Source organism: Oncorhynchus kisutch, linkage group LG27 (assembly GCF_002021735.2).
Source record: "Oncorhynchus kisutch isolate 150728-3 linkage group LG27, Okis_V2, whole genome shotgun sequence".
In the NCBI taxonomy this organism is placed as follows: domain Eukaryota; kingdom Metazoa; phylum Chordata; class Actinopteri; order Salmoniformes; family Salmonidae; genus Oncorhynchus; species Oncorhynchus kisutch.
In genome coordinates this window covers 35,187,267-35,213,439 of record NC_034200.2, presented here as the reverse complement: position 1 = coordinate 35,213,439, position 26,173 = coordinate 35,187,267, and the positions used below count along the sequence as shown (strand labels likewise).

General features: G+C 40.4%; 1 protein-coding gene across 6 annotated transcripts; it reads left to right on the top strand.

Annotated features, from left to right (window-relative positions):
- LOC109871840 (citron Rho-interacting kinase) lies at positions 1-24,840 on the top strand. Of its 6 annotated transcripts, XM_031806858.1 has the most exons (8): positions 1-54; positions 11,223-11,274; positions 18,386-18,439; positions 18,621-19,313; positions 19,453-19,506; positions 20,411-21,640; positions 21,789-23,212; positions 23,246-24,840. In XM_031806858.1, the coding sequence occupies exons 1-8, from the start codon at positions 19-21 to the stop codon at positions 23,795-23,797; spliced, it is 4,095 nt and encodes a 1,364-aa protein (XP_031662718.1). In that variant the 5' UTR covers positions 1-18; the 3' UTR covers positions 23,798-24,840. The 6 variants fall into 6 exon arrangements, with proteins under 6 accessions (XP_031662718.1, XP_031662717.1, XP_031662719.1 ...); XM_031806857.1 differs by having other exon boundaries at positions 21,789-24,840; XM_031806859.1 differs by lacking the exon at positions 19,453-19,506 and having other exon boundaries at positions 21,789-24,840.
- The last annotated feature ends 1,333 nt before the right edge of the window (positions 24,841-26,173 follow it).

The following is a 26,173-nucleotide window of genomic DNA, read 5'->3' as shown; positions in this document are numbered from 1 at the left end:
AGTACAGACATTTGAAGAATGACATGGTGGACGCTGCATCATTCAGAGACAAAGGTAAGAGCAGTAAAACCTTAAAAATATATCTGTTGGCCTGATGTTCATCATTATCTGTAATGTTTCAATCATATTGTTGGCCTAAATGTCTAATTAAATTTACCACACATGAAATATATATATATATATATATATATTTGGGTCTCATCTTGGGAAACTGGTCTTCGTCGAGAGAGGGTCTACCTCAATCTCTATGCTTCAGTGCTCTATCTTTGGAAAATACATTTACAGGAAATATCATAAACAAGGGGTTCTGGAGAAGGCCTTCACCAGGCAGGCACCACAATATTGTTATCCTGTTTATATTTATAAAAATGTAACACCTAAAAAAAAAAATATTTAGGTTTGAAAATTACTTTCAACATTCTACGATTAAGCAACAATGGAATTTGATGTCAGTCGATGAACCAGTAATGCTTCAAAGGCCATAGAAATAGCTGGGAAAATATTGATATATATATAAAAACTAAAAATCTGTAGCCCATTACCTAATACCAGAATTATGATGCACCTGCATATTTATTCATAGAAATATACATATTTTAATGTCTCTGAGTATCCACATGTGATAATGATCAATAGCCGTGACTTGCACTTTACATTTACAACATAGTTGGGAGATAAATTGGTGGCTAAATTTACTTTGTTGCATAATCACTGTTTAAAGATCCATCATGAACACATTTACTGGAGTCGTAATGTAGCTAGCTATTGATTATTTGTTTACTAAAATGACTGTTGCATTTTTGTGTTTTCAACAATGCCAGGTGCCGACCACAATATAGTATAGTAACCGCTGCCTTGCTACAAGCATTTCGCAACACTCGCATTAACATCTGCTAACCATGTGTATGTGACAATTTTTTTTCAAATGATTTGATTTGCTAGTTGACTGTGGCTGCAGCGCTTGAACGTGCCAGAGCCAGTCATAGAAGGGTCTGGAATGTGGAAGAGGCTCACAAGCTGCGTCCTGCCCATAAGATCAGGGGGGTGTTTAATTCAGCTTGGCAGAGATCCTGTATGTGACATAGATATGCATCCAGCCATTACACTAGCTGTCTAACCAGTTTAGCAAGGGCTTTGTTAACTTTTGCCTTGTTCAGACTAGCAGTTTGTGTGACTTCAAAACATCTATGAATGTGATACAAATTCAACCTTTTCCCCTAGGTCTTAAAAGCCAAAAAGCATGTGCTCAAATAAGATTTGTATCACATTCATAGATGTTTTGAAATCAGGTAAAAACGGTCTGAACGGTCAGATCGAATTTATTTGCCCTGACATGTTAATTTTTGTGACTCTCTCTGTGGCACAGTGTTGTCTGACATCATCACTTCGCAACACAAGCAACAAACAAATACAGAGGACAACACAAGTATCTGAGATATATCCACACATATGTGACCGTCTGGCTCGATTTGGTCAGCAAAATGTAAAATATTTTTTTTTTAGAGTGGATAAAAGTAGAGACTCAGAGCTAGAAAATGGTAGATCATACACTACAGTTGAGGAACAATGGGAAAGTAATTCTGTTTTGAAAGTTGATAAACCCCACTTTTGAGAAAATGGCCCTTTTATTTATTTTATTTCACCTTTATTTAACCAGGTAGGCTAGTTGAGAACAAGTTCTCATTTGCAACTGCGACCTGGCCAAGATAAAGCATAGCAATTAGGCACATAGAGTTACACATGGAATAAACAAAACATACAGTCAATAATTCAGTAGAACAAAATAAAAAAAAGTCTATATACAGTGAGTGCAAATGAGGTAAGTTAAGGGAGTTAAGGCAATAAATAGGCCATGGTGGCGAGGTAATTACAATATAGCAATTAAACACTGGAATGGTAGATGTGCAGAAGATGAATGTGCAAGTAGAGATACTGGGGTGCAAAGGAGCAAGATAAATAAATAAATACAGTATGGGGATGAGGTAGGTAGATAGATGGGATGTTTACAGATGGGCTATGTACAGGTGCAGTGATCTGTGAGCTGCTCTGACAGCTGGTGCTTAAAGCTTGTGAGGGAGATGTGAGTCTCCAGCTTCAGAGATGTTTGAATGTTGAATGTTTTGGTACACCTACTGAAGAGCTCTTCTTTGTCTATACCTGCATCATTCACACCCTTTTAAGCCTTAGCCCCACCCATCTATTTAACCTCTCTGGGGAAGTTGGGACGCTACCGGCCAACATCCGGTGAAATTACAGAGCGTGAAATTCAAAAATACCAAATTCAAATATTTAACATTCTTGAAAATATGTGTTATACATGAAAATAAAGCTTAAGGATTCACATGTGAGGCCATGTGCTAAACAGAGTACAGTAGTGTACTAAACAACCAAAAATGTCAAGACTGAAGGCTGGTTTATACTATGTCTATTGACATGTCTGTAGACAGTTGTCGCAGAGACATCATGAACATTCTATTGACATGTCTGTAGACAGTTGTCGCAGTGACATCATGAACATTCTATTGACATGTCTGTAGACAGTTGTCGCAGTGACATCATGAACATTCTATTGACATGTCTGTAGACAGTTGTCGCAGTGACATCATGAACATTCTATTGACATGTCTGTAGACAGTTGTCGCAGTGACATCATGAACATTCTATTGACATGTCTGTAGACAGTTGTCGCAGTGACATCATGAACATTCTATTGACATGTCTGTAGACAGTTGTCGCAGTGACATCATGAACATTCTATTGACATGTCTGTAGACAGTTGTCGCAGTGACATCATGAACATTCTATTGTTATCCGACATCAAACGGAGAAGACCTTCACCAGGCAGGCACCATATTATTGTTTTCCAGTTTATATATAAAAATGTAATCCTAAATGTTTGTAATTTTAAAATTACTTTCAAAATTCAATGAAACAACAATGGAATTTGAGGTGCTACAAAGGCCATAGAAATAACTTGGGGAATAATTTATATTTTTTACATCCCCCCCATTACCTAATACCAAAATTATGATGCACCTGCCTATTTACTCATAGGAATATTTACATATTTTAATGCTGATGAATCAGCAATACTACAAGGGCCGTAGAATGAACTGGAGAAAAATAATAAACATCTGCTTAAAATAGTTTGCTTCCTCTTTTAAAATATAATTTGGAGAATCATAGATGACACCATTTCTTTAGACAGAAACAGATTTTTTATTATTGATGAATATTGAATTGAATGACCTCTGAAGGTACATTTAAAGGTATCCCAAACAATAAAGGGATTTGCTGAACCTACAGTGGGGAGAAGTATTTGATACACTGCCGATTTTGCAGGTTTTCCCTACTTACAAAGCATGTAGAGGTCTGTAATTGTTATCATAGGTACACTTCAACTGTGAGAGATGGAATCTAAAACAAAAATCCAGAAAATTACATTGTATGATTTTTAAGGAATGAATTTGCCTTTTATTGCATGACATAAGTATTTGATACATCAGAAAAGCAGAACTTAATATTTGGTACAGAAACCTTTGTTTGCAATTACAGAGATCATACGTTTCCTGTAGTTCTTGACCAGGTTTGCAGCAGGGATATTGGCCCACTCCTCCATACAGACCTTCTCCAGATCATTCAGGGTTTCGGGGCTGTCGTTGGGCAATACGGACTTTCAGCTCCCTCCAAAGATTTTCTATTGGGTTCAGGTCTGGAGACTGGCTAGGCCACTCCAGGACCTTGAGATGCTTCTTATGGAGCCACTCCTTAGTTGCCCTGGCTGTGTGTTTCGGGTCGTTGTCATTCTGGAAGACCCAGTCACGACCCATCTTCAATGCTCTTACTGAGGGAAGGAGGTTGTTGGCCAAGATCTCGCGATACATGGCCCCATCCATCCTCCCCTCAATACGGTGCAGTCGTCCTGTTGCAGAAAAGTTTCCATGGAGTTTAGACCAAAAAGCTCTATTTTTGTCTCATCAGACCACATGACCTTCCCCCATTCCTCCTCTGGATCATCCAGATGGTCATTGGCAAACTTCAGACGGGCCTGGACATGCGCTGGCTTGAGCAGGGGGACTTTGCGTGCGCTGCAGGATTTTAATCCATGACGGCGTAGTGTGTTACTAATGGTTTTCTTTGAGACTGTGGTCCCAGCTCTCTTCAGGTCATTGACCAGGTCCTGCCGTGTAGTTCTGGGCTGATCCCTCACCTTCGTCATGATCATTGATGCCCCACGAGGTGAGATCTTGCGTGGAGCCCCAGACCGAGGGTTATTGACCGTCATCTTGAACTTCTTCCATTTTCTAATAATTGCGCCAACAGGTGATGCCTTCTCACCAAGCTGCTTGCCTATTGTCCTGTAGCCCATCACAGCCTTGTGCAGGTCTACAATTTTATCGCTGATGTCATTACACAGCTCTCTGGTCTTGGCCATTGTGGAGAGGTTGAAGTCTGTTTGATTGAGTGTATGGACAGGTGTCTTTTATACAGGTAACAAGTTCAAACAGGTGCAGTTAATACAGGTAATGAGTGGAGAACAGGAGGGCTTCTTAAAGAAAAACTAACAGGTCTGTGAGAGCCGGAATTCTTACTGGTTGGTAGGTGATCAAATACTTATGTCATGCAATAAAACGCTAATTAATTACTTAAAAATCATACAATGTGATTTTCTGGATTTTGTTTTAGATTCCGTCTCTCACAGTTGAAGTGTACCTATGATAAAAAAAGTACAGACCTCTACATGCTTTGTAAGTAGGAAAACCTGCAAAATCGGCAGTGTATCAAATACTTGTTCTGTCAGGTTCGTTATAGCGATGAGACCAAGGCGCAGCATGATTGGAATACATCTTTTAATGAAGGAAGAACACTGAACGAACTATACAAAAACAACAAAACGAAAGTGTGGCTATATATAAATAGTGCTGACACAGGCAACTAAACATAGACAATCACCCACGAATACCCAAGGAATATGGCTGCCTAAATATGGTTCCCAATCAGAGACAACGATAAACAGCTGCCTCTAATTGAGAACCAATCTAGGCAACCATAGACATACAAAACACCTAGACTAGTACCAACCCCATAAACATTTTTAAAAACCTAGACAGGACAAAAACACAAACAAACCAAACCTTGTCACACCCTGACCTAACCAAAATAATAAAGAAAACAAAGCTAACTAAGGTCGTGACATGTTCTCCCCACTGATAATTGTACTGAAAAAATTCTGTTATGAAATATTTTGTCCAAGTTAAAAATAAGTTGTCCTCCAGTAGACTTTAATTAAATGTCCGATATCCCCATCCACGTGGATAATCTGTAAGTTATCCACGTTATGTGAGTTATGTGAAGGCCAATTAGATGATGATCCAATCGCATTCTGTCTCTTATCAATACTTTTTGAACCTCTGATGCAAGAGAGAAAGATACAAGAAAGTAGTACTAGCTTGATTAAGTCTCCTCCATGTATATCTTACTAGGTCAGGGATTTTTAGTCTTCAAATATCCACTATTTATCATGTGTCCATAATATTTGTGATTTCCTTAAGAGCACAGTGACGATAGTTTGTAGAGTGCAGGTGTAGGTACTTAACACAGTGTCATAGTCTCCCACCGTAATGATTTGATCGTTTGTTGCGTGTAAGTTCACTTTAATATTCAACAGGATCCACCTTCCTTGCAAATTATTCTTGACTATTTGCACATTCAAATCAACTTCACACCTTTTGAGTTCCATTGTCCATGACAGAAAATTATTTCACCACCCTATTCCTTTTTCAAAGCAAATGAATCTAAGGTGGTACAGTGAGTTTCCTGTAAACAGTATATGTTATATTCCTTTTCTTTAATACACTTAAAGACTGATCTTCTGCTTTTTTGAAATAATCTCCTGAACCGTTACAATTAAAACTGGCCATACTTACCATAACTAGATACTATTCTCAGTCTAAATTGACCATAATTAGGCCTCCCGAGTGGCGCAGCGGTCTAAGGCACTGCATGACAGTGTAGATCTGGGTTCGATCCGGGCCTGTGTTATAGTCAGCCGCCTGGACCTGGAGACCCATGAAGCGGCGCACAATTGACCCAGAGTTCATTGTGGGTTAGGGGACGGTTTGGCCCACTGGTATGTCCTTGTTCCATGCGCTTTAGCGACTCCTAGTGGGGGGGCGGGCGCATGCCTTCGGCCGCTACCTGTACGGTGTTTCCTCCGACACATTGTTGCAGCAGGATTAAGCGAGCAGTGTGTCAAGAAGCAGTGTGGCTTGGCGGGGTCGTGTTTCAGAGGCTGCACGGCTCTCGACCTTCTCCTCTCCCGAGTCCGTAAGGGAGTTGCAGCGATGGGACAAGACTGTAACTACCAATTGGATATCGAGAAAAAGGTGTAAAAAGTACAACAACAAAAAATGTAGTGCTTCTAAAGTTTCTGCCATAAGGAGGTATTATGATGGTCAAAATGTAAGATTTCAAATGTCTGATGTTTAGAATTCAAGAAACAGGTTTTAGCAACATTCGTATTCACAGTCACATTCGGTTAAAGGGCCCCAAAGTACACACATCCCTCAGTCGCTCCTCTTTTCAATTCGCTGCAGCTAGCGACTGCAATGAGCTGCAACAAACACTCAAACGGGACAGTTTTATCTCAATCTCTTCATTCAAAGACTCAATCATGGACACTCTTACTGGATTGTGTCGAGGCACAGATCAGGGGAAGGGTACCCAAAAAATTCTGCAGCATTGAAGGTCCCTGAGAACACAGTGGAAGAAGTTTGGAACCACCAAGACTCTTCCTAGAGCTGGCTGCCCGGCCAAAGTTAGCAATCGGGGGAGAAGGGCCTTGGCAGGGAGGTGACCAAGAACCAGATGGTCACTCTAACAGAGCTCCAGTGTTCCTCTGTGGAGATGGGAGAACCTTCCAGAAGGACAACCATTTCTGCAGCACTCCACCAATCAGGCTTTTATGGTAGAGTGGCCAGACGGAAGCCACTCCTCAGTAAAGGGTGGTTCAGATCCGAAACTAAGTAGTAACAATAACATTATGCCGTCTAATTGCAATCACTGTACTCATAATATACAGGAGAACAATAGCCTTATGGCGAGGATAGCTGAGCTGCAAGTCCAGCTTCAGACGCAATCATTAGGCAAGGGTAATTTCAGTGTAGGAAAGGATGAAACAGCGTCTGTGCAACCAGTAAGTACAGATAGTAGTATAAATCCCCTCGCACAGTCCCCGCTGCCGGACAACTTTCTCATGCTACTGGAAGGAAATGCTGTAGGAATGCTCAACCGGTGTCGCTCATTCAGCCGACATAAACTTTCAACTGGTTCTCCCCATTAAGCAACGGGTCGGAGTCATAGGCCGAGCCTTCTCTGGTCTCTCCTCCTCCCGTTACGGGGTCTGAGATGCCGAAGCCTCCCACCATTAGCTCGGACAAATTGAAAACCCTAGTCATTGGCGACTCCATTACGCGCAGTATTAGACTTAAAACTAATCACCCAGCGATCAAACACTGTTTACCAGGGGGCAAGGCTACCGACGTTAAGGCTAATCTGAACATGGTGCTGGCTAAAACTAAAACTGGCGAGTGTAGAGTATAGGGATATTGTTATCCATGTCGGCACCAACGATGTTAGTATGAAACAGTCAGACGTCACCAAGAACAACATAGCTTCAGCGTGCAAATCAGCTAGAAAGATGTGTCGGCATCGAGTAATTGTCTCTGGCCCTCTCCCAGTTAGGGGGAGTGATGAGCTCTACAGCAGTCTCATAACTCAATCGCTGGTTGAAAACTGTTTTCTGCCCCTCCCAAAAGATAGAATATGTAGATAATTGGCCATCTTTCTGGGACTCACCCACAAACAGGACCAAGCCTGGCCTGCTGAGGAGTGACGGACTCCATCCTAACTGGAGGGGTGCTCTCATCTTATCTACCAACATAGACGAGGCTCTAACTCCCCTTGCTCCACAATGTGATAGGGTGTAGGCCAGGCAGAAGGCTGTTAGCCAGCCTGCCAGTGGAGTCTGCCACTAGCACAGTCAGTGTAGTCAGCTCAGCTCTCTCCATTGAGACCGTGTCTTGTGCCTCGTTCTAGGTTGGGCAAACTAAAAATGGCGGTGTTCGCCTTAGCAATCTCACTGGAATAAAGACCTCCTCCATTCATGTCATTAATGAAAGAGATTGTGATACCTCACATCTCAAAATAGGGCTACTTAATGTTAGATCCCTCACTTCCAAGGCTGTTATAGTCAATGAACTCATCACTGATCATCATCTTGATCTGATTTGCCTGACTGAAACATGGCTTAAGCCTGATGAATTTACTATGTTAAATAAGACCATATCCCCCGCGCATCCTGCAAAGTCAGAGGTGTTGCGAACATTTACGATAGCAAATTTCTATTTACAAAAACAACAACTGCGTTTTCATCTTTTTAACTTTTTATAGCAACTGTTTACAGGCCTCCTGGGCCATATACAGCGTTCCTCACTGAGTTTCCTGAATTCCTATCAGATCATGTAGTCATGGCAGATAATATTCCCATTTTTGGTGACTTTAATATTCACATGGAAAATTCCACAGACCCACTCCAAAAGGCTTTCGGAGCCATCATCGACTCAGTGGGTTTTGTCCAACATGTCTCCGGACCTACTCACTGCCACAGTCAGACTCTGGACCTAGTTTTGTCCCGTGGAATAAATGTTGTGGATCTTAATGTTTTTCCTCATAATCCTGTACTATTGGAACACAATTTTATTACAATCGCAACAAATAATCTGCTCAAACCCCAACCAAGGATCATCAAAAGCCGTGCTATAAATTCTCGGAAAACCCAAAGATTCCTAGATGCCCTTCCAGACTCCCTCCACCTACCCAAGGATGTCAGAGTACAAAAATCAGTTAACCACCTAACTGAGGAACTCAATTTAACCTTAACCTTACCCTAGATGCAGTCGCACCCCTGAAAACAGAAAAAAATTGTCATAAGAAGCTAGCTCCCTGGTATACAGAAAATACCCGAGCTCTGAAGCAAGCTTACAGAAAATTTGAACGGAAATTCTGCGACACCAAACTGGAAGTCTTCCGACTAGCATGGAAAGACAGTACCATGCAGTATCGAAGAGCCCTCCTTGCTGCTCGATCATCCTATTTTTCAAACTTAACAATCCAAAATTTAATTTTGATACTGTCACAAAGCTAACTAAAAAGCAGCATTTCCCAAGAGAGGATGGCTTTCACTTCAGCAGTGAAAAATTCATGAACTTCTTTGAAGAAAAGATTAGAAAGCAAATTACGGACTCCTCTTTAAATCTGCGTATTTCTCCAAAGCTCAGTGTGCCTGAGTCTGCACAACACTGCCAGGACCTAGGATCAAGGGAGACACTCAAGTTTTTAGTACTATATCTCTTGACACATTGATGAAAATAGTCATGGCCTCTAAACCTTCAAGCTGCATACTGGACCCTATTCCAACAAAACTACTGAAAGAGCTGCTTCCTGTACTTGGCCCTCCTATGTTGAACATAATAAACGGCTCTCTATCCACCGGATGTGTACCAAACTCACTAAAAGTGGCAGTAATAAAGCCTCTCTTGAAAAAGCCAAACCTTGACTCAGAAAATATAAATAACTATCGACCTATATCGAATCTCCCATTCCTCTCAAACATTTTTTAAAAAGCTGTTGCGCAGCAACTCACTGCCTTCCTGAAGACAAACAATGTATAAGAAAACTCTTCAGTGTGGTATTAGACCCCTTTCTTGTCCCTAGGAGGGGTACTGCTCCAACTGTTCTGCCTGCGGCTATGGAACCCTGACCTGTTCACCGGATGTGCTACCTTGTTCCAGACCTGCTGTTTCAACCTTCTAGAGACAGCAGGTGCGGTAGAGATACTCTCAATGATTGGCTATGAAAAGCCAACTGACATTTACTCCTGAGGTGCTGACCTGTTGCACCCTCTACAAACACTGTGATTATTATTATCTGACCCTGCTGGTCATCAATGAATATTTGAACAACTGGGCCATATTCTGTTATAATCTCCACCCGGTACAGCCATAAGAGGACTGGCCAATCCTCATAGCCTGGTTCCTCTCTAGGTTTCTTCCTAGGTTCTGGTCTTTCTAGGGAGTTTTTCCTAGCCACCGTGCTTCTACACCTATATTGCTTGTTGTTTGGGGTTTAGGCTGGGTTTCTGTACAGCACTGTGTGACATCAGCTTATGTAAGAAGGGCTTAATAAATGAATTTGATTGATTGACTCTCAGACCATGAGAAACAAGATTCTCTGGTCTGATGAAACCCAAATGGCCCAAATGCCAAGCGTCACTTCTGGAGGAAGCCTGGCACCATCCCTATGGTGAAGCATGGTGGTGGGAGCATCATGCTGTGGGAGTGTTTTTCAGCGGCAGGGACTGGGAGACTAGTCAGGACTGATGGACAGATGAATGGAGCAATGTACAGAGAGATCATTGATGAAAACCTGCTCCAGAGCGCACAGGACCACAGACTGGGGCGAAGGTTCACCTTCCAAAAGGACAACGTCCCTAAGCACACAGCCAAGACAACACAAGAGTGGCTTCGGGACAGGTCTCTGAATGCCCTTGAGTGGCCCAGCCAGAGCCCGGACTTTAACCCAATCGAACATCTCTGTAGAGACCTGAAAATAGCTGTGCAGCGATGCTCCCCATCCAACCTGACAGAGCTTGAGAGCATCTTCAGAGAAGAATGGGAGAAACTCCACAGATACAGATATGCCAAGCTTGTAGCTTCATACCCAAGAAGACTCAAGGCTGTAATCGCTTCCAAATGTGCTTCAACAAAGTACTGAGTAAAGGGTCTGAATACTATGTAAATGTGATATTTCAGTTTCAAAATTTGCAAAAATTTATAAAAACCTGGTTTTGCTTTGTTATTATGGGGTATTGTGTGTAGATTGATGAGGGGAAAAAATATTTCATTAATTTTAGAATAAGGCTGTAACGTAACAAATGTGAAAAAAGTCAAGGGGTCTGAATATTTTTCCGAATGCACCGTATGCCAGGTGGAGAAAATGCAGTCAAATTGTTATTCTGTTTACAAATGTTCAAGTTAGTGGTTTGTAACAAATTCAACATGTAGATTGCAGTCTCTCCGCAACTCCACAAAATGAATTGTCCCTTTAACAGGTAGGAGGAATACGTTTTTCTTGAAGTTTCACTTTCACATTTATCTGTCCAGTGCAGACATTTGAAGGATGAAATGGCGGACGCTGCATCATTCAGAGACGAAGGTAAGAGCAGTAAAACCTCAAGAATATATATATTGGCCTGATGTTCATCAAATCTTGTAACGTATCATTCATATTGCTGGCCGACATTTCTAACTCAATTTGCAGAACGGACTAAATATATATTTTTTGGGCTCATCTTGGGCAACTGCTCTTCGTCTAGTATGGCCTACAACAATCTCTATGCTGTATCTGTGGAAAATCATTTACAGGAAATATCTGAAACATGGGGTTCTGGAGAAATGCCTTCACCAGGCAGGCACCATATTATTGTTATCTGTTTATTTATAAAAATGTAAAACCTGAATGTTAATAATGTAAATGTCACGGGTCTGTGTCGGAAATGATATGACTGTCACAGGTCTCGGGTTTGTGTAATTTTAACTGACTTGTCGGGAAGGGTCCATACAGATCCGGACACGACTGCTGCAGTAGTGAGAGAGAAATGTTTTCATTTATGCAGCCAATCATACATCAAAGCGGCAACAGGCTACAGTCATAGAGCCTCCGCGTGTTGCAAAAGTTAGGAGATATATAATAAATGGAAGATGGAATTAAAATGACGAATGTTGATAAGGCAGCTCCCGCACCTTTCTGATTCAGAGGGGTTGGGTTAAAATGCGGGAAGACACATTTGAATGCATTCAGTTGTGCAACTCCCTATGTCACTTTCTCATAGTACGGCCAAAGACAGTTCAATATAAAGATAGGCTAAAACTCTTTATCCAATAGAAATCCCTGATCACACTTGGAGGAGATGTCATGGCAAGCTAAGCTCATGCTCAGCTCACGTCATTGGGTCCAAAGGTCGTCTGCGTAACGTGTCAGTTTGTCACTTAATAACACGTTCAGCTACTTAAGACGTTCTAGGTTGTGCCTTTAGATTTTGAGAAAATGAACAACTAAGGAATAATCTTTCACGTCTCTTATTAACTTCTCAAACCCCAAACCCCGGCTTGTTCTACATAGTCAAGCTTTCCCCGAAGTCTTGCAATGTTGTATCTCTGGGTTTAGAAACTGTGGTAGGGCCCCTCCCATGCCTGCTAGAGCTGCATCTCTCTCCCTCCTCGTGCTTTATCAGCTATGGTTAATAAAGTGAGTATCCATACGAGTTAATGATCAATAGGCATGAACTTGCACTTCACATTTGCAACATAGTTAGGAGTTAAACTGGTGGCTAAATTTACTTTGTTGGATAATCACTGTCAAAAGATTTATCATTAACTAATTTACTGGAGTGCCGATGACAATATCGTACAGTAACTGTGGTCTAGCTAGTTGGCTGTGGCTGCCGTGCGGTGGTCTGGAATGTGGAAAAGGGTCATGGGTACAGGGTTCGCCTCTCCCGAGTCCGTATGGGAGTTGCAGCGATAGAACAAGACTGAAACTACCAATTGGATATCACGAAATTGGGGAGAAAAAGGGGGTCAAAAGTACCAAAAATAATCATAACAAAAAATAAGAATATGTTGCAAGAGAAAAGATACATTGCCCTTATTAAAGTCTCCTGATCATTTTCCATCAATGGATGTCAATTTAACTTGTTTTGACTGCTATGATTAAGCAATAAGGCCTGAGGAGGTGTGATATATGGCCAATAAACCACGGCTAAGGGCTGTTCTTAGGACATAGCCCTTAGCCGTGGTATATCGGTCATATACCACAAACCCCTGAGGTCCTTTATTGCTATTATAAACTGGTTACCAACATAATTAGAACAGTAAAAAGTATGCAAGTCTGATATACCATGGCTTTCAACCAATCACCATTCATGGCTCAAACCACCCAGTTTATAATTGTGAATAAATCCCTTTTGTGGAAGTGCATAACTATAGATAAATCCGACAGGAGAGTTTGAGTGAAAGTTGGACAGAGGATCTCGAAATCTCTAAAAATGAATGTTGGGCTATTTTCTGCCAATTGTGCAGTTGTAATGTGACAGATGTTAAGACTACAAACCGGTATACAGTAAATGGTCTATTTGCGAGATTGACTTATTTCAATAAGCAAAGAATACTGACTCAAATCGGGGTTTATAATTGCAATTCAATTTTGCCATGGTTTACTGAGCTAGATGCAGGTAGCCTATTACACAAGGCTACAACAACAAACTGAGTTATCGTATTTAATGGTAGGCTACAGTAGCCTGCAATGGCATTGAAATTAATAGCCTACTTCATGGCCAACAGACTCAAATCTAGCCTATCATCCTCCACATTTAATGTCATTTTAATTGTGGACTTTTTCCCATAACACAAGCATGCAAGGGAGGTCCATAACTTCAATTTAAAATGTCCACTCGTGCAGTGCTCCAGACCATAGAACTGAGCATGAGTAAAACCCTTAACCTCAATACTGTTATCCATAAGAAAGTTGACTTAATACTGTTAGCCATAAGAAAGTTGACTTAATACTGTTAGCCATAAGAAAGTTGACTTAATACTGTTAGCCATAAGAAAGTTGACTTAATACTGTTAGCCATAAGAAAAGTTGACTTAATACTGTTAGCCATAAGAAAAGTTGACTTAATACTGTTAGCCATAAGAAAAGTTGACTTAATACTGTTAGCCATAAGAAAAGTTGACTTAATACTGTTAGCCATAAGAAAGTTGACTTAATACTGTTAGCCATAAGAAAAGTTGACTTAATACTGTTAGCCATAAGAAAAGTTGACTTAATACTGTTAGACATAAGAAAAGTTGACTTAATACTGTTAGCCATAAGAAAAGTTGACTTAATACTGTTAGACATAAGAAAAGTTGACTTAATACTGTTAGACATAAGAAAAGTTGACTTAATACTGTTATCCATAAGAAAGTTGACTTAATACTGTTAGCCATAAGAAAGTTGACTTAATACTGTTAGCCATAAGAAAGTTGACTTAATACTGTTAGCCATAAGAAAAGTTGACTTAATACTGTTAGCCATAAGAAAAGTTGACTTAATACTGTTAGCCATAAGAAAAGTTGACTTAATACTGTTAGCCATAAGAAAGTTGACTTAATACTGTTAGCCATAAGAAAGTTGACTTAATACTGTTAGCCATAAGAAAGTTGACTTAATACTGTTAGCCATAAGAAAAGTTGACTTAATACTGTTAGCCATAAGAAAGTTGACTTAATACTGTTAGCCATAAGAAAAGTTGACTTAATACTGTTAGCCATAAGAAAAGTTGACTTAATACTGTTAGCCATAAGAAAGTTGATTTAATACTGTTAGCCATAAGAAAAGTTGACTTAATACTGTTAGCCATAAGAAAAGTTGACTTAATACTGTTAGCCATAAGAAAGTTGGCATTAGAATGCAGTTTACTTTAAACCACCTCTGAGCGAATTTATCTAAAGAGCAAAAGTAGTTTTCCAGAGCTTTGTCTCCGTTATATCAGTTCTAGCACGTTAATATGTTTTATGGAAAAGGGGTGTCTCCATAATGACCCATCTAAATAGCCTACAACCTACAACTGGTAAAAAGTTGTCTACGTGCTCAGGTGCTGTTCTGTCACCGTGACTCAGCTGCCTGTGCTGCAGCACTCTCTTAATCAGTGTAATAAGTGTACTTTGAGCACACACACCCCTCCGGCCCTCCACCTCTCCACCAATCAATCAATCACTCACTCACTCACTAACAGCCTTCTCACTGCCTGATAGTCAGCAGCACAGTGATATACAGTACCAGTCAAATGTTTGGACACACCGACTCATTCCAGGGTCTTTCTTTATTTTACTATGTTCTACATTGTAGAATAATAATGAAGACATCAAAACTATGAAATAACACATATGGAATCATGTAGTAACCAAAAAAGTATTGTATGTAACATATATTCTAAAATTACTTTATGTTACCATGTTGGTACCAACTTTCATTCAGAAATCATGGCTTAGTAATAATAATAAAAATGGTGCTCTGGTAGGCTACCAAAAAAAAAAACACTTCACCACTGGTTATAATAGATGTAAAGGAATTGCCATGTGTGGCCAACTGATTATTAACAGACCGTTTTTATTGGGACAATGTCATTGCGCTGCTTTGAGACAAGCATGGGAACTCATCTTGATAAATTAATCAATGTCCGATTTTTTTTCTCACTGAATCTCCGTTTGGATATTTGGTTACAATTGGAATGGGGAATGTTAGCTAAGTTGAGGTGAGTACTCATGATCATTAGTCAAGCAATTGAAAGCAATGCAGATATTCTCTCTACACACACACTCATACATTAGGCCTATTACATGATGAGCATCCCTGATGTTTTCCTGAACTTTCTAATACTTTTCTGATGCAATTCAGTCACTTAGCCTACTGATGCGAATACACATTTGTACACTTTTCCCATAGGCTATTCAAGTAATATTGTTTAAAAAGGTAATAAGTGTCACTCCCTGACCTGAGATATCTCGGTTTTCTTTATATTTTGGTTAGGTCAGGGTGTGACTAGGGTGGCTACGCTAGTTTTGTATTGTCTAGGGTTTTGTAGGTCTAGGGTTTTTTGTAATTCTATTCTATTGGCCTGACATGGTTCCCAATCAGAGACAGCTGTTTATCGTTGTCTCTGATTTTGGATCATATTTAGGTATCCATTTTCCTCCTTTGTGTTGTGGGATCTTGTCTATGTATAGTTGTTGTTTTGTTCAGTGAGTTTCGATTTATTAAAATGATGTGGAACTCTACTTGGTCCGATCCTTACAACGAACTTGACAGAAACACAGGCTTCCAGGGAGGGTAATTTTGGGGCTTCACCATGTTTCATTGAAATATACAGCTGTGTATCGTCCTTATAGCAGTGAAAGTTAACATTATGTTTCTGAATGACATCACCAAGAGGTAAAATATATAGTGAAAACAATAGTGGTCCTAAAACGGAATCATGAGGAACACCAAAACTTACAATTGATATGTCAGAGGACAAACCATCCACAGAGACGAACTGATATCTTTTCGACAGATAAGATCTAAACCAGGCCAGAACTTATCCGAGTAAACAAATGAGGGTTTCCAGTCTCTCCAAAAGAATGTGGTGATCGATAGTGTCAATAGCTGCAGGACAGATGCCAAACCTTGGTCTGATGGCATTAAAAGGTGATTTACCACCTTCATGAGTGCAGTCTCAGGGCTATGATGGGCTATCAACAGCTTTTACAAACAATTTTGAGAGGAATGGGAGATTCGATATTGGCCAATAAGTTTTTACATTTTCTGGGACAAGGTTTGGCTTTTTCAAGAGAGGCTTTATTACTGCCACATTTGGTACACATCCGGTTTGGTACACATCCGGTGGATAGGGACCCGTTTATTATGTTCAACATTGGAGGGCCAAGCACATGAAGCCGCTCTTTCAGTAGTTTAGTTGGAATAGGCTCCAGTATGCAGCTTGAAGGTTTAGAGGCTATGACTATTTTCATGATTGTTGTGTTGAGATGGGATTTAAAAACTTGAGTGTCTCCTTTGATCCTAGGTCCTGACAGTGTTGTGCAGACTCAGGCACACTTAGCTTTGGAGAAATACGCCGATTTAAAGAGGAGTCCGTAATTTGCTGTCTAATGATCATAATCTTTTCGTCAAGAAAGTTAATGAATTTATCACTGCTGAAGTGGTGAAAGCCATCTTCTCTTTGGGAATGCTACTTTTTAGTTAGCTTTGTGACAGTACCAAAAATACATTTTGGATTGTTTTTAATTCTCCTCAATTAGTTTGAAAAAAATAGGATGATCGAGCAGCAATGAGGGCTCTTCGGTATTGCACGGTACTGTCTTTCCAAGCTAGTCGTAAGACTTACAGTTTTCTGGAAGCTTGATTCAGGTCTCGGGTATTTTCTGTATACCAGGGAGCTAGTTTCTTGTGACAAATGTTTTTTTGTTTTTTTAGGGGTGCGACTGCATCTTGGGTATTACGCAAGATTAAATTTAGTTCCTCAGTTAGGTGGTTAACCGATTTTTGTACTCCGACGTCCTACATAGAAGATCATAAAGAAGTATTGCATTGTGATCATTTCTGATAACTGTCAGACAGATGTGGGAATTGTAATGTGGCACATTTATCAAGACTCGCTAAACTGCCCCCTTCAAATGGGAAGGCATGTCCCTGTGAGTGGGCTAGTCAGTCCCCTCACATGTCCGGGCTGTACGCTCCGATGACCTTACGGCTGTCATTCCACTTCTGACACCAATGTAGCGAACGACAGGGAGGGGAAGGAAGTGAACCTGGGTCACTGGCTAGAAAGGCCAACACTCTATGCAGTGCACCTATACGATTAGTCCACTTGGTGGGAATTGTAAACTGTAAAAACTGTTTTCAGAGGATTGTGGGTAATATATATATATTTTACAGTACAATACTTTACACAATGTTGTATGCATGTTTGAAGAAACAAAAGCACATTTGTATATTAGTATCAAACAGTTTGTTGTGCTATGAGGTGTAATGGATCATGATGAATAGATATCAAAACCGCTGGGAAAGATTAAGTAGATCTAATGTACATTAACAGTTCTGGATTTGATACAATGAAGTTGGATCTTAGCCATTGTTTTATGCTGGACTTAATATATTAGTGTTTGAGAAACATTAAAAGTAAAGTATATTATGCATAAAAATACATCATCTTGAGTATCCCCAAAAAGCTGATGCAAATAGTTGCAATTTGATTTTGAAGTGGAACCAGCACAATATTTGATTTATTATTTGATCAATTGTTCACAATAATGTTGATATGAGATTAAATTAGCTTACCGAAAACCAACATAGCTACTCAACAAAAAAATGATTTCAGAAGAAAGTAGCAGGAGCACTTCAAGTATTCTACAAGAACCACATATGCTCTTAAAGGGGAATCAGGTTGTCAGACCTGATGTGGTATTTTTATGTTTTAGCCCATACATTAGTGGGTTTTTAATTTTCAAAGTCTCATGAGTGCCTGGACTTTGACTTTTTTTTATACCACTTAGCACCTATTTGTGGTTAAAATTGTTCCTATTTGCCTTTCAAAAAATGATTTCAGTTTGTCTTAAAATCGCTCATGTAATACTGCCCTGCATCACACACATTCAACACAAGCCACAATCAACATTAACATCTTTAGAAAATACTGATGCTTGTAAATTGGGTGTGTTTCCAGTCTCGAATCCAAAGGCCCTGAGACGCAACAGTGTGGAACTATTGCCCCCAAAGAGTGAGTGATCAATAAAATATCAAACAGATTTTTAGATTGAAGAGTTGTGCATTTATGTTGTTCTGGTGAAATATGGTGCATAATGTTCTGAAAGAAAAGCAAACCAAAATCTTAGTGTCAACATTTTCAACAATGTTTTCCGGCAGACATTTTAAATAAGGTTGTGGTGTTTATGTTACAGTGTCTGAAAGTCCTACAGAGCTAAGGATTGTGCTGCTCGGAAAGAATGGCTCTAAGAAGAGTGTTGTTGGGAACTTCATCCTGGAAAGAGGGGCATTTGACCCCAACTATGTACAAAACCACTGTGAGAGAGCCAGGGGTCAGGTGGAGGACAAACACATAGCTGTGATCAACACTCCAGACCTGTCACATGACAAACTCTCAGAGGAACTGCGTTGGTGTGTCACTCTGTCTGACCCGGGACCTCATGTGTTCCTGTTGGTGCTGCAGCCTGAGGAGTTCACACAGGAAGAGGGAGACAGAATCAGGAAGATCCTAGACACTCTCAGTGACCGGTCCTTTGACTACTCAATGGTTCTGACAACTCATGAAGACAAGAGGGGACACATGGCTGAGGATCACCCTCTGAATCAGATGGTCAAAGCCTGTAGAGGGAGGCAGCACCTCATGCACCTCAGCGACCACACTCAACTTATAGCAGATGTTGACAAGATTGTAAAGGAGAATGGGGGAGACTATCTCACCTGTGATGTATTTGAAGATACAAGTGGCATTGTACAAGGGAAAGAGGAAATCCACAGGAGTAAAACTGATGGAAGTCTCAAATCTTTCTCTGAGGAAGAACTTGGAAAGGATGTTTTGGAACAAGGCGAATCAGCACAATTGAACAAATGGGAGAACATTAGAGAAACTGGTAAGTATACAGAGAGCACAAAACTTATTGTGAAATGAACATTGAATACCACTGACAATTCACTTTTGTTTCATTATTACTGGTTTAAATGGACTGCTAAGAGGAAGTCACTGAAATTAATAGTGTCAACTTTCTTCAGGATTGGTATCATTTAAGCAAGAAAGACTGAAGCCATCAAGCAGTCATGAAAAATGTGGGTAAAATTCAGTAGTTATACACCCTATTGCAACTATTTGTTATTTAAGAGGGAGGACTACGGCTCAGAAGGATTTGTCATTAGGACACATTTTCATTATTGTTGTTTCTGTTTTCAAAATGTCTATCCTGATAGGCAAATATGGTACAAAAGCTGTGTAGGTAGACGTGACCTATATATATATATATATAAGTTTTATTATTCACTTAAGTCCATTTCAATAGTCTGCCGACCTCCATTCCCAATGTGTTTGTATCTCTGAGGTCCTACTGTACTTTATAGTCTAGTACCATGCTCATGTTATTGTTTTGTTTTAACACTTTTAACGATTAGAATGAGGTATGATTTCACAGCTCATAAACCAACAGTATCTATCAATTTGAGGTTATTGCGCCCTCTGGTGGATACAAAGACAAATACGGATCAAGATTTAGAGATTATTTTTGAGGTGCAGCGATGTGCTGTGTAGATCTCCCCCCCCTTTATCAATATATTTGTCTCTATTTACTCTCAAATTAGAAAATGCTAATTAGCATCAATGTAGATATCATGCAAAACTACAAATCCCTACAAGCTCCTGAATGTCATAGCTTACAACTTTGCTAACAGGTCATTTTAAAACTTGCACAAGACAGTTCACATAATTGTCCAATTAAAGAAATGTTGCCAATTTATTCATTACTACATGTAGATAACATTAGATAGTTAATCCAGAGATTCTTACCTAAGCCTACACGAAACACAGACCTTATTTTAAGTGATTCTAAAATCTCCTATGGGAAAAATGAATGGTGGAAAAACGATAGGAACCATTTCCCTGTTTGACCTCTAGGTTTAATGGGTATTATGATACCTTAAATGCATATCCTTCTATTAATCAATGTGTACATGTGTTTTACAGTGTCTTCACTCAGGATTCTGCTTCTGGGGAAGAGCGACGATAAGAAGAGTACAGTGGGTAACATGATCCTACAGAAAGAGGCTTTTAGGCCTGCTCATTTCTTCAACTATAAACAGCCATGTGAGTCAGCCAGTGGGAAGGTGAATGGCAAGTCTGTTACTGTTGTAAAGACTCCAGACTTCTTTGCTTCACCTCTGACTGTGCGGTCCCTGATGCAGGAGATGGAGAAATGTAAGTCTCTCTCTGCTCCTGGGCCTCATGGGGTCCTGCTGGTGTTGAAGCCTGAGGAGTTCACAGAGGAGAACAGAAACACATTCAAGTTGATCCTGAACATATTTGGTAAAGAGGCCTTCAAGTATTCAATGGTGATTATTACTCACGAGGGACTCACAGGAAATCCTCATCTGAGTCAAATGATTGAAGAATGTGGAGGAAGGCATCATGAAATGTACAAACAAGGATGTGACCACAAAGAGTTAACTGAAACAATAGAAAAGATGGTAGAGGAGAATGAATGGAGATACCTCACCTCCAATGAAGAGACGACACATGATACCATGACACCAAAGGCTCAGAGACTGAACGTGGTGCTGTGTGGCAGAAGAGGAGCTGGGAAGACTTCAATAGCCAATGCCATACTGGGTCAGACAGAGTCCAGTCCAAAGTCCAGCTCCTCCTCAGTGTGTGTGAAGAGAGAAGGAGAGGTGTGTGGTCGGCCGGTCACCCTCATCGAGCTGCCTGCTCTGTTTGGAACACATCTCACTCAGGAGGAAGTGATGCGTGAGACTTTCCACTGTGTCTCTCTCTGTGACTCTGGAGTCCATGCTTTCCTCCTGGTCGTACCTTTGGGTCCAATCACTGACGAAGACAAAGGAGAGCTGGAGACCATCCAGAAGATTCTCAGCTCACGAGTCAATGACTTTGTCATGGTCCTGTTTAGACAGGATAACATTCCAGTTGATAAAACTGCAGTTGACTTTGTGGAACAAAATGCAGACACAAAGCAACTGATCAAGATATGCGGAGGGCGGTATAAAATCTTTGATGCTTCAAAGATTGATAACGCTAAGCAGACGACAGAACTTGTAGCAGAAATAGTGAAGATGATGGATCAAAACAGAACCTGCTACACTCTGTACATGTACATGGAGGCTAAACACCAATCAGAACTGGACCAAAATAACAGAATAATCAAGGATTTAGAGGAGATAATCAGGAACATGTCACAAGGTGAGTTTGTTGAACACAGGGAGGAACAAATATTGGGCAGTGATTGGGAAAGCAATGATTTAACACTATGAACCTTCTGTGTTGATTTCAATATCAATTCATGCAGTAATTAACATTCATATCTTATCATTTATTGTTTAATTTGTAGGTGCTGAAATGGAGTGTTCCAGCACAGAGTGCATAAGGGTGGTGCTGATTGGGAAAACTGGCAACGGGAAGAGCGCCTCGGCAAACACTATCCTGGGCAGAGATGAATTTGAGTCTGAATCCAGCACTGATTCTGTGACAACAGTTTGTAAGAAGGCAGTCGGCAAAGTTGATGGAAGAACAGTTTCTGTGGTGGACACACCTGGTCTTTTTGACACAACATTGTCTAATAAAGATGTTCAGCAAGAGATAGTGAAATGTGTTTCCTTGTCAGCTCCTGGTCCCCATGTGTTTATCATAGTGTTGAGTATCGGGAGAATCACACAAGAGGAGCTGGACACTTTGGACCTCATAGAGACAACCTTTGGTCCACGGGCAGGAATGTTCTGCTTAGTTCTGTTTACTAGAGGAGATGACTTGAAAAAGAAATCAATTCAAGATTACATTGGGAACAGCAAGAGTGCCACACTGAAAAAACTGATCAGAGATTGTGGAGACAGATTCCATGTCTTCAACAACAGAGTTGAAGATGACCGCACACAGGTCACTGAGCTTCTTAAGAAGATTAACGAAATGGTGTCCATGAACAAGGGCAGTTTCTACACCAATGAGATGTTCCAGGAGGCAGAGACAGCCATTAAACACAAACAAGAAGCAATACTGAAGGAGAGAGAGACGGAGATAAAGGCTGACATGGAGAAACTGAAGGTCAGACATGAAACAGACATGGAAAAGATGAAGTCAAAGTTGGAAGAGGAGAGATTTAAAGTTCAGCAGGAAAGACAGCTGAGAGAAAACATGTTGAGAGAGAGAGAAGAAGCTATTAGAAAAGAACATGAAGACAAGGAGAAAGCAGATAAGGAAGAAAGAGAGTTGGAGGACAAAAAAAGGAAAGAAGATGAAAAGTTGAAAAGAGAAATATGGGACACAGAAAAAGAGAAGATGGAAAAAGAGATAAAAACTCAGGAAATAAAGTTGGAAAAACAACAAAGAGAAAAGGAGAGAGAATATCAAATGAGGATGGAAAAACTGAGAAAAGAAGAGAAAGACAGAGAAGAACGGCAAATAAATCAGGAAAGGAAGTTTGATAAACTAAAAAGGAAACAGGAGGAAGAAATTAAAAGGAGAGAGAAAGAAGAGGATGAGAGGAGAAAGAAGGATGAGAAAGAAAGACAAGAGTGGCAAAGCAAAATAGAGGAAGCAGAGAAAGGTCAAACAGAACTCCAAGAGGTCATGCGTAGAGAAAAAGAGGAATGGGAGGAACAATTGAAGAAAGAAAGAGACAGACAACAGGAAGAAGAAAGGCTGAGGAGACAGATGGAGGCAGACACTCTTGTAGAACAAGAGGAAAAACAGAGGAGATTGAGAGAGGAGTTTGAAAGAGAGAGGGAACGAGATAGAATAAAGATGAAGGAATCAGAAGAGCAGAGGAGAGAAACAGAGCAGAAAGAAAGAGAACGAATAGAAAAAGACTTTGAAGAAAAGAGGAGAGATTTGACAGACAAAATGACAACGCAACGAGAGCAATGGGAGAGAGAACGTGGAGAGGAACAGGAAAGAAGATTTCAAGAGGATGTAAACAGAAGAGTGGAGGAGAGACTAAGACTAAGAAAACTGGAAGAAACATTTCAACAAGAACGTGAAGAAGAGAATATGAGGAAAGAGATGGAAGATGAAGTCAGGAGAGAACAAGAAGAGAAGAAATGGAAAGAAATGAAGGCAGATTATGAAAGGAAAACAAAAGAAAATATGGATAAATATGAACAAGAGGCCAGAAGACATGCTGAGGAAATGAATAACTTTAAAGAGAAATATGAAAATGACTTCCAAAAACTATTGGATCAACACGAAGAAGAGAAGGAGAAACTGATATTAAAGCACAAAGGGGAGTATGATCTTTTGAATGCTCTATATGGTCATGATAAAACAAAACTCACTGAGAAAATCAATGAATTGCAAGAGACGCATGAGGAAGAGATAAAGCACCTGTATAAATGTGTTGTACTGTGAGTATCTTGAGCCCTATTTGAATGGGACTGGTATAATTAAGCAATATAAGGCCCAAGCCGGTGTGGTATATGGCCAATATACTGTACCAAGGTGAAGGGTAGTTCTTATGTACGACGGAGCCCCTGGATACAGCACTTAGCCGTGGTATAATGGCCATATGCTACAAACCTCTAAGGTGCCTTATTGCTGTTATAAACTGGTTACCCACACAATTAGAGCAGTAAAAATATTTTTGGGTCATACCTGTGGTATACGGTCTGATTTTCCACGGCTTTCAGCCAATCAGTATTCAGGGCTCAAAGCACCCAATTTATTATAACTAATAAACATTGTAACTTAATATCTGAAATGTAAATATATGTTTAAATAGACTGCGGTGATATGAGCAGCAATGTGAACCAAAGATAATTCAGAGTGAGTGTGATGCAAGAGGTTAGACTCCCACACAGAACATCTGCGGCTGTGTGCTTGTGCATGGGAGTTCACGTCACTCTCCTGTGATGTGAAAGCTGCCTGATACTATTTTGAATAGATTTTGTCTGTCGTAGAACATCAGTGTCGAAAACTCCATTTATGGTTTCTAAACCTATTTGTTTGATTTATTGTTTATTATCCTTGTTCAAAGCCTTTTCCTTGGACAGATCAGACTGGCCATGACTCATGAAGGTAAACATGTTGCTGGATTGTTGGTCATTTTTTATCGATGTGCTAGGGTGTCATTTTCCTAAAGTCTGAAATTAGCATGTTGAGCACTTTAGTTAGTCTCCATTCAAGGACACTGTCAATTTCACTAAATACTACCATCCACAATATACACATGATAAAGCAGCAGTCTATTGAAGCCCTATTTGAATGGGGCCGGTATAATTAAGTAGTAAGGCCAGAGGAGGTGTGGTATATGGCCAATATACCACGGCTAAGGGCTGTTCTTATGATGTCATATGTTTCATTTTTCTATCTGTGACTGTGCTTTATATATTCTGATGCTATTTCTGTCTTTGTGTTGTAACAAACCAGAGAATAAAAGGAGAATCAACAAATGAGTTAAATGTTTCTTTCTTCCTTTCACTTCATAGTTGTTCCCACAGCCTTATTTAAAACACAGCTGAATTCTTTTCAACTCGGAGGAGGTCCCCAGTAGAGATTCTTTTCAACTCGGAGGAGGTCCCCAGTAGAGATTCTTTTCAACTCGGAGGAGGTCCCCAGTAGAGATTCTTTTCAACTCGGAGGAGGTCCCCAGTAGAGATTCTCCATTGAACATGTATTATAGTCCAGGACGAGGCTTAATGTATGTGAGGGAACATGACCCTACATGTATTATAGTCCAGGACGAGGCTTAATGTATGTGAGGGAACATGACCCTACATGTATTATAGACCAGGACGAGGCTTAATGTATGTGAGGGAACATGACCCTACATGTATTATAGTCCAGGACGAGGCTTAATGTATGTGAGGGAACATGACCCTACATGTATTATAGTCCAGGACGAGGCTTAATGTATGTGAGGGAACATGACCCTACATGTATTATAGACCAGGACGAGGCTTAATGTATGTGAGGGAACATGACCCTACATGTATTATAGTCCAGGACGAGGCTTAATGTATGTGAGGGAACATGACCCTACATGTATTATAGTCCAGGACGAGGCTTAATGTATGTGAGGGAACATGACCCTACATGTATTATAGTCCAGGACGAGGCTTAATGTATGTGAGGGAACATGACCCTACATGTATTATAGTCCAGGACGAGGCTTAATGTATGTGAGGGAACTTGACCCTGCATGTATTATAGTCCAGGACGAGGCTTAATGTATGTGAGGGAACATGACCCTACATGTATTATAGTCCAGGACGAGGCTTAATGTATGTGAGGGAACTTGACCCTGCATGTGAAAACTAAGATTAAACTGCAGAGCTGTATTACTCAAAGCTGTTTTATAACCTTTTTGAGGAAATAGATGGTTTCAGTGAGCAGTAAATCTAATTTATCCTCAGTAGTCCTTTCCCTAGTGGAGATGGTCTTAGCTCTCTTCAACCAGCAGAAACACCAGAAACTAAACATTTACAAGACGACACCTGCAATTCAGTGCATATTTCCACAAGTTTTCAGACGCACACTTTGGCCTCAAGGTGTAGCCAACTGCTGGTGACAGTTTTAAAAGCAGGTAGCACCCAGTGCAGAATGTAATGATTAGCTGAACCCAGTGTGTCTGCTCCGTCTGCTGACAGGTTTAAAAGCAGGTAGCACCCAGTGCAGAATGTAATGATTAGCTGAACCCAGCGACTGCTCCGTCTGCTGACAGGTTTAAAAGCAGGTAACACCCAGTGCAGAATGTAATGATTAGCTGAACCCAGCGACTGCTCCGTC